We start from the raw sequence: 13,257 nt of genomic DNA, 5'->3' as shown, positions 1-13,257 counted from the left end.
TTTCTCCCTGGTTGCTTTCCTTTCTTTCTGATTTTCATGTCTTCGTTTTATTGTTATTGTTATTATTATTTCTTGCTGTTTTTTTTCTGTTTCTTCTCTTCTTTTTTATTATTTCTCGTTGCTCACGTTCTTCTTCTTCTTCTTCTTCTTCCTCTCACCCTCCTCCTTCTCCTCTCTTTATTTTCCTTCTCTTTTCTGTTTCCTCCTCCTCCTCCTCTGATATTTTCCTCCTCCTTTCTTCTTTTTTTACTTATCCCCTTTTCTGTTTCCTCCTCCTCCTCCTCCTCACTCCACCCCCCCCCCCCCACCCTCATATTTACTTATGAATCCAATGCACGGACGGAAAGAGGGAATGAGAAAAAAACGGGGGAAAAAAATATATTGAATTCCGATGTGCAGTTCCTTCGACTTGTGGCTTTGTCTGGGCGGCTGAGAGAGGCCCATCATCAGCCCGCCAGTCTTCCCCGCTCCGCCCCCGCGACCCCCGACACACGGCTCGTTTCCCCGCGGCCCAGTTCGACGCGAGGTGTTCTTGGCCGCATAAAACCCACGGGGTGACTCCAGAATCAGATGGGACCGAAAATATGCGGCTATTCACTCGGGTCCCCGCAGCCTCCACGGAATTAGTGAGATGGGAGCGAGTGTGTGAGTGTGTCTATCTGCCCTGTTCCTCCCCGCCCGCTCCGCTGCCTTCCCTCCCGTCCTTCCCCCCTCACGGCAGGAAACAAAAAGATTAATTACGGAAGATGACAACAAGAGGAGAGAGAAGGCAGCGACAGAGGAAGCTTATTTGTGTTGCGTCTTCCTCCTCCTCTTCCTCCTTCTCCTTCTCCCTTCCTTTTTTTTTCCGTTTATTGTGGTTATAGACAGAGAGAGCGGAGTGGCCTGAGCTTGTTTGTTTGTTTGTGTCCAACTGTTGCTGTTGTTTATGTTGTTGTTTTCATATTTAGTTTCTAGTTCATCGTCGTCATCATCATCTTGTGACTTCTACCTCCCTGAATCGTTGCCTTATGTCACTTTCCTTCACCGTATAGAGACAGGGACCGAGGCCACAGAGACCACGGGCTCACGATTCTTCACGGTATGGGTCATGATGCCTTGTACAGCTTCGCGGACGGCACTTTCAAAGGGCCGTATTTTAAGACACCATCGCTTCTCACATCAACTATTTCTAAAGGTCAAAGAGGGGATCAATCTGGTTTTCATGAGTGTATCTTAAGGTTCATGGCACAGAAGAAGGGTCAAACTACCACCAGGGTCATAAAACTACCCCTGGAAAGGCCTACAGCTCCTACGAAAGCCATGTCAAATATGTGAACTTGGGCGACGAAATGTTTTAAAATACGACGCAAAGCCCTATTCTCAAACATTTCGACGCCCAAGTACACACATTGACAAGGCTTTCGTAGGCGTTGTGGGTATTTTCATGGGTATAGTTTTATGACCCGGGTGGTAGTTTAACAAATCCTCAGTGCCATGGACGTGAAAAACATTCAAGAGAATCCGATTAATCTCCTTTTCGACCTTTGGAAACAGTTGATGTGAGAGGCGGAGGCGTCTGAGAATACCGATCTCAATATTGTTTCACCTTCCTGCTCTCTCTCTCACCCTCCACCTCACTGGCTCAGATTTCTTCACCAATAGATAACAAAGAACCAGACAGCGAGAGGCACACAGCTCAGTTTTGTGCTTGACCTTTATCTCCCTTCCTTCCTTCCTGCCTTTCCTCTTTCTCCTTCCCTATCCTTCTCGGTCCACATTACAGAACAAGAACAAGAAGAACAATGACAAGAAAAGAACAAGAACAAGAACAAGAAAAAGAGCATTAACATAAAGAACAAATGGATGAGGAAGAAGAAAATGAGAGGGGGAAAGAAAAACAAGAAAAAGAAAAAAACAAAAACAAGAGGAAGATAAAGGAGAGCGAAGAGGGAAAAGAAAACCAAAAAAAGAAGAAAAGAGAGAAAGAAGAAGAGCAGGAGGAAGAAGAGGAGGAGGAGGAACAGAAGGAGGGGGGCGGGGCGCCTCTGCAACAAGGCGAAGGAGGGACAAAGCGAGGCCGGACAAAAAGGCGAGCGGACAGAAATAATACAGAGCCACAAGACTGAATGCCAAACGTGGATCAACACAAATTATGAAAAGACTCCGACGATGACAAAGGCGGCGGCGAGGCGGAGTGAGAGGGAGGGGAAAAGAGAGAGAGAGAGAGAGAGAGAGAGAGAGAGAGAGAGAGAGAGAGGTAAGTAGTAAGAGATAGATGGATATATAGGCAGATAGATAGATAAAGATTCTCTCTCTCTCTCTCTCTCTCTCTCTCTCTCTCTCTCTCTCTCTCTCTCTACTACTACTACTAAAGAAGAAATGCAAAGTCTTGGCGGCAGCTGATTTAATGTAATTCCGCGTAAGTTGAAGAACGGATCACCTAGTCTGGACCATAGAGTCTGTGTGGTCTGAATATCTACGTAAATCTATGTAAATCTATGTAAATCTCTCTCCGTCTTTGTGTTGGGCGTGACCCGCGACTTGAAGACCCAATGCTGTACAGTGTGTGGCAGCAGGCTACGTGGTGAGGCCGCTGGTAGGGTCAGGGGAGGAGGTGTAGTATCTGTAGTGTATCAGGGCGAAGTATGACGTCCACTACTCAAGTTCCGGCCGTGCCATTATTAGTTTAGAGGTAAATTGGAAGATGAAATAATCCCGGTGTGTGTGTGTGTGTGTGTGTGTGTGTGTGTGTGTGTCGTTTATCTCCCACGAGTCGTGGTGCTGATTCAGTCATATTTTTGTTAACACACACACACACACACACACACACACAGCAAAGGGTCGTGAAGGCAAGGGGTCACATTCTTAAACATTTCGGCGCCCAAGCACACATGTTTGACAAGGCTTTCGTAGGAGTTTTGGGCATTTCCAGAAGTAGTTTTATGACCCTTCTCGTCGTTTGACCTTTCTTCTGCACCGTGAACCTTAAAAGAACATACATTAGAACCCGAATGAGTCACGCGCAGCTATAGCATATACCTACAACTCTACGTTACCTTACAGAATACTATGAGCCGTTCGGAATCTAGAGTTATCTCTCTCTCTCTCTCTCTCTCTCTCTCTCTCTCTCTCTCTCTCTCTCTCTCTCTCTCTCGTGAATGTTTTATCATATTGGATTCGCAGATCATTAGTGAGTACCTTTTGTTCACTGGGAACGTTTGATGTGCGCCGGGCGGGTCGAGCCAGGAGGGACATAATGGAAGGAGGAGGAGGAGGAGGATGGGTGGGCTGAAGGTAGAGGGAGGAAAATAAGATGAATGGGAGGAAAAATGAAAGGAAAGGAGGAATGAGGGGGAAAATAGGAGGAGGAGGAGGACCGCGGCAGGAAGAGACGACGAAGGGAGGGAGGGAAGGACTGAAGGTAGAGAGAGGAAAATAAAGAGTAACGGGAGGAAAAAGGAAAGGAGGAATGAGGGGAAAATAGGAGGAGGAGGAAATAAGAGAAGAGAGAGGAAAAGCGAAAGGAGAGGAATTAAAGGAAGGGATTAAGGAAAGATGGAAAGAATAAGAAAATGAGACAAGCGAGAAAAAAAATGAAAAGGGGGGAAGAAATGACAGGAAACGGAGGAAGAATGAGAGAAGATAATGAGAGAAGGGAGGAACTTAGATAAGGAGGAAGAATGAAGTAGTAGTAGTAGTAGTAGTAGTAGTAGTAGTAGTAGTAGTAGTAGTAGTAGTAGTAGTAGTAGTAGTAAGGGGGAGTTTGAATTACACTGTGGCCCATACTCTTAAACATTTCAGGGCGCACACACACACACACACACACACCCGAAATTGACCTTTCTTTCGGCCACCTCTTTTGATTATTGTTTTATTATTGTTTCCTTTTTTGTTTGCCCTTGAGTTGTCTCCGTTGTAAAAAAAAAATTAAAAAAAAATAAAAAAAACATTCGATATGGCTTTTGTGGGGTTAGTGTTAGTATTTCCATGGGTATTTCTATGAGCCTAATGATAGTCTGACAAAGCCTCTTCTGCACCATATGAAAAATGAGAATTATTAGAAGAGGACTGTGTGATGGTTTGTGAGCTCCGACCCGCGCCTCAGGGGACGTACATTTTTAGGTAGTCAATAGAGAGAAGAGCTAGGTTGGTGTTGTCAAATCCTCCCACCCCTCACAACAACTATTTCCAAAGGCCAAAAAGGAGGTTAATCGAGTTCTAATGAGTGTCCTTTTAAGTTGACGGTACAGAAGGTGGCTCAGACTACCACCAGGGTCATAAAAGTACCTTTGGAAATGCCCCAAACTCCCGCGAAAGACTAGTAAATTACGTGTTCTTGGGCGCAGAAATGTTTAAAAATACGGCTGAACCAGCAAAGCCTAGGTCCTGTCATTACTTAATATGGACTCTTACCTTCATTCCCCCGAGGACCTGTGAAGTTTGTGAAGGCCTGTGAAGACATGAAAACCTCCCTTCAGCAACACCTTCACAGATGACATGACGATACTGCAGCAGGGAAAAGAAAGGACAGTTATTAACACGGGGAAGCTCATTACATTTGAAATATTAATTGTGGAAAAAGTGTGAGAAAATAACACTAAATGATGGCCTACTTTAAGACTGGAAGGAGTGATAAAAACATATACGGTATTGTAGGGAAGTATATTTGAATGAGAACAAACTGTTAATGGGTAAAACACAATGCAATGTTCAGATTTGTGACGAGGAAACAGAATACTCATGATATATTTATGTAAGTCTACTCCATTTTTACTTATTTTTTAAGGTGAAGTTAAGGTAGAATCATTTTTTTACATGACTACTGTAGTACTGTTTAAAGGGAGCCACATCTCATTCCCCAGTCCAATGCATCACAGCCTTTGGGGAGGAAAAATTAAAGGAAGGGCAGGAAAAAGGAAAGGATGGGGAGGAATAAGGAGAGGAAAAGTGAGGGAAAAGACAGGAGGAGGAGGAGGAAGAGGGGTGGAGCAGGCCTACATTCCTAGTGAAGCAGGGCCAAGAATCCCCAGGCCAGGATGCGAACCCGGGCCTGAGGATTCGTAGCTAAGCACGCCAACCACTGCAATGGTAGGAATTTTGTATTGAAGCAAGCAATGCAGGCGCTACTTAGGCTCGGGGGTCCTGAGGGAGGGGGGAGGCAGTCCCCAGAGAAATGTCAGGCCTCCATGCACTGCCGGAGCCAAGGGGGCAGGGGGAGCTGCTTCCAAATCCCTTCCCCCAAGCCACCCTCAACCCTCCTCCATTACAAAGAGAGAAAGTACTCCTCTCTCTTGGCACGGCCTCGGCTCCCCCTTGGCCAACACACTATCAATTATTACTTGTTCCTTCACGGCACCTTTTGTTCCTCATAGGCATGGCTACTCTTCAAGACCACTCTTGGCCTTTAGTTTTTTGTTTTATTTTTCCTTGATGCTCTTTCATGAAGCTCCTTTCCTTTATAAGTATTCTTGGCACAGCCTCAGCTCACCCTCAGGCTCCCTTCCTTTATAAATATTCTTGGCACAGCCTCAGCTCACCCTTAGGCACCCTTCCTTTATAAATATTCTTGGCACAGCCTCAGCTCACCCTTAGGCACCCTTCCTTTATAAATATTCTTGGCACAGCCTCAGCTCACCCTTAGGCACCCTTCCTTTATAAATATTCTTGGCACAGCCTCAGCTCACCCTTAGGCACCCTTCCTTTATAAATATTCTTGGCACAGCCTCAGCTCACCTTATAGGCACCCTTCCTTTATAAGTATTCTTGGCACAGCCTCAGCTCACCCTTAGGCACCCTTCCTTTATAAATATTCTTGGCACAGCCTCAGCTCACCCTTAGGCACCCTTCCTTTATAAATATTCTTGGCACAGCATCAGCTCACCCTTAGGCACCCTTCCTTTATAAATATTCTTGGCACACCCTCAGCTCACCCTCAGGCACCCTTCCTTTATAAATAAAACATATTGTTCATATTCTTGACACAGCCTCAGCTCACCCTTAGGCACCCTTCCTTTATAAATATTCTTGACACAGCCTCAGCTCACCCTTAGGCACCCTTCCTTTATAAATATTCTTGGCACAGCCTCAGCTCACCCTTAGGCACCCTTCCTTTATAAATAAAACATATTGTTCATATTCTTGGCACAGCCTCAGCTCACTCTCCACCACTACCCTGTCACTTGCAATTACTGACAAAAATTTCTTCATATATACTAACTAACTAACAGGGAACATAAGGCCAGAGGCCACTTCACTCACTCACCATCTCCACTTCTGACTTCTTACCTTGCCTGGTAAGAAAGAAATTCATTCCTGATGGTCCCCTGAGCATGCTCACACACAGCTATCCTATATATCTCAAGTCCTTCCTGCCAGGATCAATCAACTTGCCTTATCCGTGAGTTACGTGGGTGTCCCCTCTGTCTCCGTCACACAGGGTTGTCTCGTACAAAAACAAATCTGTGAGCAGGATCAACATCCGGGACAAGTGCCACATGCCCATAGAGCCAGAATTGGCCCTTACAGACTAAACTGGTAACACGAAGGCATACCAGCAATACCACATGATCCTACAAAGGCACTTGGCACCTTAGATATAAACACAGCTCTCTAAGTCACTATTCAGTGTTCATACCTCACAGCAAGACAGTAAGACAGGAAGCACAAGCATTACCATACCATGTCCAGCAGCAAATACCTACCTCTAGAACCAGGAACCCACAATCCTCAGCCTTCTGGACTTGGCAAAGTTCAAATGGAATGAGCTGTTTACATTTCTGGTGCCAGAGGCATAGAGATCAACACATAGCTTGTAGCCAGCTCTCTGTGTGTCAGTAGATGCATTGACAATGAATGTTTCATGCAGAGGGCACTGGTTGACGACTATAGAGTCGAGCTTGGCATAGAACATCTTTCTCCTCAAGTTCATACATATCAGTAGGGGCATGCAATACGTGATATAAATCTCAAAGATTGATTCAACCTCACCAGCATCATACACTCATCAACTGGAGCAACCCCAACAACAGTGGATTGGAGTCAGCTAGAAATGGCTATGGTTACTCCTTTAAAACAGGCACCATCACTCTGGCCTGACCAATAGTGGGTATAACCTCCACTACTGGTCTCTCCAATGCCAGGTCTCCTCATCTCAGAGAGAGCCTCGCCATGTCCACTCTCAGGGGTATGATTGGCAGGGCAGTGGTGCTCTCCTACCCCCCACACAGGTACAGGCACAGATAGTAAAAAATATAATAAACCTTTTATTTAAAAACTAAATTGAGGGAACACAAAGTTATTACAAGAGAAAGCTCAATACGCCCAGAGGTGTTGACAGATACCTACGAGGGGCTCCATCATTGTCTGTAGTACATCAATGTTGTTTCGCTCAAAATATGTCTTAATTGCTTAAAGAATTTGTTTACCAAATAACATCAAAATTATCAAATTAAGATTATAAATATTGTTAATTTCAGTAGATTTAACCCATGAGTCCATGGGCCTGGGTTTGAATCACATACCAAGTAATTGGAGCACAGCACACCCAACCTGTTTATCCTCCTATTTGGGCTGGTGGATAAATGGGTACCTGGGGAAACCTGAGGAAGGTAAACTGTGGTAACCCAAGTGTCACACGTAACTTCCCCGCCACAGGCTCAAGGGCTAATGTGATGGAGACAAGCGCTGAGGCCATACACAACTGTAGTGTATGCCCCCAGCTTTACCTTAATCAGGAATTCCTTAACCTCTAAAGGGCAGGGGGTGTAAGGTGAAAACGGTCCTCCCCGTACGGTAATGTTCTGACATTTTCCCGAAAATTGCTCACGTTCCATTATCAATTTCATGGCTCTCCCTGACCCAGTAGCCTTAAATTTGTGAGCATTCTCTTTATCCATCTTTCCTCTTCAATCTGCCACAAACCCGAAGTCTCTATGTCACGTGGTGTTTCCGTGGTGATGTGATGAAGTGCAGTAACTTTAAGCTCTCAGTCAGCCTGTGTTCGCAGCGGTGCACAGGTTGGCACAGTGCTTATGAGGAGTGGAGGTCGTTTTCTGTGGACACTCAAGCATGTAATTAGGAGAGGAATATACGAAAAACTCTCCTCCTGCCATTGTAACAGTCACAGAAACAATGAGAATGGCACGGAAGAGTTGTGTGGCAGCCTAGGAGTCGCACTGACCTATAAATTCCCATGTAACTTCAAAACTGCAGCGGAAAAAGGCAGACCAGAAAAATCCGTCACCCGCCCTCTACGTGACAAATGGAAACACCTGTCACCTGCTCTCTACGTGGCAACCGGAAAAACCCCGTCATCCGCCCTATAGGGGTTAAAGAAAGAGTCTATTATATACCTAGACAGATCCTGTAGGTTCCCTGATTTGCAGCTGCCTCCAGAACTGCAGCAGCCTGGCACACCACAGCCTCCAGTACGTCTGACACTTCTCCTTGTCTAGGATGTGAACGTGTGCCGGCAGCCCAGAATCATAGGCCACCACAACCATCGCTGACTCAACCTGCAGAGAAAACATGTACACCTTCATCATCATCATCATCAGTCATTACTAGTCTGTTAAAAGACAAAAGTCTCCCCAAATATCATCCATTTCTCTGTGATGTTATTATACTCCATCCTCCCTGAGATAATGCTATAATTTCATCTCCACATGGTTTTCTGTTAGCTCTGATTTCTATAATTCATGAGCTGACACCCATCCCTTGGTGGTAATATAAAATAAAGCCTTTGGAAACTCAGGCAATGCATGTTGGAGTCACCCAATGACAAGACTGCATATAAAAGTACTTTATACCTACATGTGTAAACCCCACTTCAGTGTTTGTTATAAAGAACATGGCAGTGCATTTATTCATTTACTTCCTATTCGTTTATCATGATGACATTAAGTGGGCAACTAAGTCATAAGTATTTTTGGTTATCATCAATAATTACAAAGTGTTGGAGTTGGTCCAGGTCTGCAGGTATACTGGTGCAGCCAATGGAGAGTAAGGAGATGGAGGTGGTTTGGACACATGAAGAGGAGGGGGATGGTGAGGCATTGGGAAGAGATGTTGGGACAGAAGGCAGCCAAAGGAAGACATGGAGGCAGTGTGCTGAGAAGGATTTGGCAGCATTGGGCATTGGAGAGCCTGAGGCAATGGACACAAATAGTTGGAAGCATGTCATCAGCTGTCTCCTCACACGGGATCATGGGAAAATCTGACGTTAAACAGATGACAGAAGACGATGTGTCGGTAACAAGAAGCTACTGCCATGGGGCGAGTATTGTTTGTGACACACTGGAACACATGCAGTCTAGTTTAGTGTTGAAGTGGAAAGAGCTCAAAGATAATAGTGTTTTCTCACCTGCTGAGGAAGCTGATAATTGCTGTCATAGTTGAGGGCACCGAGGTAGGCAGCAACTTGCAGTGGATTATCAAACATGGAATTCAGTGTTAACTTGGGCTTGGTGGACGTCTTCCAGTCAATGAGGACCGGCATACCTCTGAAAACCAAGTAAATTCCTCACCACCACTACCACCGTCACATCATATTGGGTCATTTGCTAGAAGTTGCACATCATTGTTTAGAATCAGAAAAGGCAATGAAAATGCTAGAAACTTACATTTTCTAAACCAAATAATTGATAAATGGAGTATTTTACCATATGTAGCCAAGTGTTAAGAGTTTACATAAGTTAAAGACTTACTTGATAATATATATATATATATGTACAACTGTCTGAATCCTGAAGTGTAGGAAATCACCTTTAAAATGTATTTAGCTTCAATTTTGGATTGACTCACAACCGCTTGGGTTAATAAACTTGAGTGCAGTATACTTCTGCCACTGATCGAACTCCTTACACTGTACAGCACACTAGTCCTTACTTGTATGTGGCCACACAGTCCACGGCTCCCTGGTAGTGGAGGTAGGGGTGCACCAAGCGGCTCTCCAGCACGGACACATTGGTTATGCTGGGCAGGACGTGGGAGATGCTGGTCCAGACACCCTGCACGCTGGGCAGGTTTTCCACTCCGGGACTCACGCCTGTCAGCTCTGAGTGTATGCAGCCATGCAGCAGCTTGCCCTTGTCAAACAGTTCTGGAAGGAAAGGACCATCATTAAATCAGGCAGCCATTGGTCTAAGATATGTATCAGTATTCACAACCATAACATGAATACTACTATTCTATGGGTTACTGCTGTTGCTGCTGTTACTACTACTACTACTTTTACTTCTACTACTACTACTACTTCATCATTCAATAAGGACACTGCAGAGAGCATGTCACCTTGTTCACCCTAGGATGCTGTCCCAGGCTACAAACAGCAAATCTTAGAGGGTGCATAATGAAGGGAATTAGAGCTACATCTTCAGAGTAGATCCATCACAGAGCATACTCACCCTTCCTGTACTCCTCAAAGCCTTCCTCACCAAGCTGCTTGATCATCTTTGCCTTCCACCTCTCCAGGACTCGTCTGTTCTCCTCGGACATTGTGGCCTCCAGGATCTTGCTCACACTGGGCAGCCTTTGGTAGCCTCCGTCAAACATTCCAATGGTGAAGATGTTGTCGCCTGTGTCGCCGACATTCACGGGAGTCTTGTGCTGTACACCTTGCACGTCAGTCCTCTCCAGCGGGAAGTTTTCTATCATAGCTGTATCAATAACACTTGGAGCAGATGAGAATTTTGCATTATCAACGTGAAGGAGTGAGGACGTCTCTCTGTATGATTCTAAAGCTTGTATTCCTTGATCTTTTTCACTCTTAAGGTCTGAGGACCTGCATGCTGTGGTGTCACCTTTAAGATCTGAGGGACTGCAAGCCAAGGTTTTATCATTTACATCTGAATCACTACAAGCCATGGCAGTGTTTCCACTAGAGTTATTCTCACTAACATTGTTTTCCAAGATGTCCTCAGATGGAACGTCAGCTTCGTTAGCCTGACTGCCTTCCTCTGGCGGTGTGTTTTCATAGGTGCTGGAAGACACATTCGATTCTTTTCCTTGGCTCCCGGAAGTCACGTCAATTTTATCAGGAGTGTCTCTATCTGTGCCAGAGGACACAGTGACTTCTTTCTCTTCATGCCAAGAAGCAACATAAAGTTTTTGGACTGTGGGAGCATCTTTCAACAGGGACCTATCAAACTTTAAAGAATTGTTACTTGACTTATTAAAAACCAACATTTTACTCTTAGGCTTTTTTTTCCTTGTAACAGAGAAACCGCCCATCTCAAAGTCTTGTTTTACCTCAACTTTACACACCTGTACTTTATCAACATATTTTGCCCCAGAGACCGGTAAGAGTCCCTGGAGGTGTGCATTTTCTGGCTTCCATAGAAGAGGTTCAACAATTTCAGGTGGCTTTTTCTTCTGGCCCTTTTTACGTTTCCTGGTCCTCTGTGTGCTCTCATCCACACCCTCTTCTGCCTTGATCCTCCTCCTCTTCTCAGCTGCTGTTTCTAGGAGTGGACCATAGAGCATTTTATTTGTGTAGGATAATGCTTTCCTGAGTGGAGGTTTCCCCATGTGCTTGCTCCGGGGTCGTTCCTGAAGGATTACTGCTTCAGGAGCAAAATAAGAAAGTTCTGCCTCTCTAGAAACACCTCCATCTGCCTCTGTTTCAGCACTGACAGCTAATGACTTATAATCATCTACACATTTTTCCTTCTTCAGAGCACAATACTGTTGGATGTAGCAAACTTCAACCCTTAATTTGCTCCGAAGTTGAAAGTGCAGTAGCCAAGCTCCATTCCTCCAAAATGCCTGATTTAGCATTGTGACCTGAAAAAGAAAACAAGATTAGAAATACTATTATAAAGAGAAGACACTTAAGGGACCCGTGCCATTTGTAAAGGGTGATTCTTAACCCCATGACTGTGGATTTCCCACAAGAAGACCTCACCAAGCTACAGGAATGGAACAAAAAGTGGCTGTAAGGTCATGCACCTTGGGAGGGGAAATCACCATACCAGTACCACATGGGAAACACTCCACTATCCACCACAGCGGCAGAGAAAGACCTGGTATGTTACCAGGCTACCAGTGAAGGCGAAATCTGTGCCAGTTGCAACGGATGGGTTAATAAGGGCTGCAGATACAGGTTATTACAATTACTACATACAGCAATTTTCTGGTAAAGTGCCTCTCCTCAGGAGCTATTTACTCAGGCCAAGCCACACTCCACCAAACTGTCACAACCACTCGGGCGGGCTGACTAATTTGCTCAGGACAAACTTGAGTCATACATAAAGGAAATGTCAGCCTTTCAAGATATATTGCATTTATAATACAGCAAAGTGTCACCTAAATTTTTCAAACTGTAACATTATACAGCAAAATGCCATCAGTTTCACTAAATCTCAGGTAACTCAGTGAAATGTTAATAGCGAATATAATATTTCCTTAATTAGAGGAACTTTACGGTTATAATAATTCCGGACATTACATCACTGTTCAAGTAGTTCAGAATTAATATAGTGCTGATGTGGTGAAGTGTTTGGCATGCCTTATTTTTTTTTTATTTACAGGAAAGGAAGCAGCTAAAGGGCAACAACAACAAAAAAAAGTGTGGAAAAAAAGCTCACTAATCGCTGCTCCCACAAAAGAAAAAAATAGTGGCCAAAAGAGAGGTCAATTTTAGCAACAAATCCGTGGGCCCAGGTTCAAACCCCAGCCCAGGCAATCAGTCAGTGTGCAGCTCACCCAGCCATTCATCCTCCCTGACCCCTATACATGGCGGCAACTGAGAACTAATAACAGGACAAACAATAGTCTTACTCGTATGTACCCCAATGGACTAGCTCCTACTTGTTTAACGTGTATTGTACCATCGTGTGGCATGGCAGCCCCTCCCATCAGACCACATGCACAAAACCCTGTACATGGCAGTGACTGAGAACTAATAATAACACAAACAATAGTATTACTCGTATATATGTATATAGAAGTAAGAAATCCAGGTACCGCGATGGACTGACTCTCCTGTTCGTTTACCAGTGTAGTGTGCCCTCGTGTGGCATGGCAGCCCCTCCCATCAGACCACATGCACAAAACCCTGTACATGGCAATGATTGACAACCAATAATAGCATTAATAACAATATTTAAGCCTTACTCGTGTGTGCCGCGGACTGCCAGCTGACTCCCGCTTGTTTACACGAGGAGAGTTCTTGGTCTTGACTGGGGAAGGTCTTCTTCTTCTTCTTCTTCTTCATTTGAGCTGCTCCTCCTAATTGGTACTTCTTTACACTTCTCTACTTCACTATGCACTCTTATA

The 13,257-nt window shown here is 44.7% G+C and overlaps 1 protein-coding gene across 3 annotated transcripts in view; it reads right to left on the bottom strand.

The window, feature by feature from the left end:
• The window catches only part of LOC127009155 (uncharacterized), a 33,178-nt gene that overhangs the window by 17,237 nt on the left and 2,684 nt on the right, over window positions 1-13,257 (bottom strand). Inside the window, exons 3-7 of one of the 3 annotated variants that reach the window (XR_007761681.1) lie at window positions 10,386-11,763; window positions 9,868-10,081; window positions 9,344-9,482; window positions 8,334-8,495; window positions 4,396-4,488 (exon numbers count right to left, since the gene is read on the bottom strand). Coding sequence is in view for 2 of the 3 variants with exons in the window: in XM_050881939.1 (XP_050737896.1) it covers window positions 8,334-8,495; window positions 9,344-9,482; window positions 9,868-10,081; window positions 10,386-11,763 (1,893 nt within the window). In the remaining variant the exon portion in view is untranslated. Of the gene's footprint in view, window positions 1-4,395; window positions 4,489-7,231; window positions 8,496-9,343; window positions 9,483-9,867; window positions 10,082-10,385; window positions 11,764-13,095; window positions 13,244-13,257 lie in introns of those variants that run through there. The other 2 variants (XM_050881940.1, XM_050881939.1) reach the window with 2 other exon arrangements.

Source organism: Eriocheir sinensis, chromosome 40 (assembly GCF_024679095.1).
Source record: "Eriocheir sinensis breed Jianghai 21 chromosome 40, ASM2467909v1, whole genome shotgun sequence".
In the NCBI taxonomy this organism is placed as follows: Eukaryota; Metazoa; Arthropoda; class Malacostraca; order Decapoda; family Varunidae; genus Eriocheir; species Eriocheir sinensis.
Note: the sequence above shows the minus strand (reverse complement) of the source record. Positions and strands in the feature narration are given on the sequence as shown.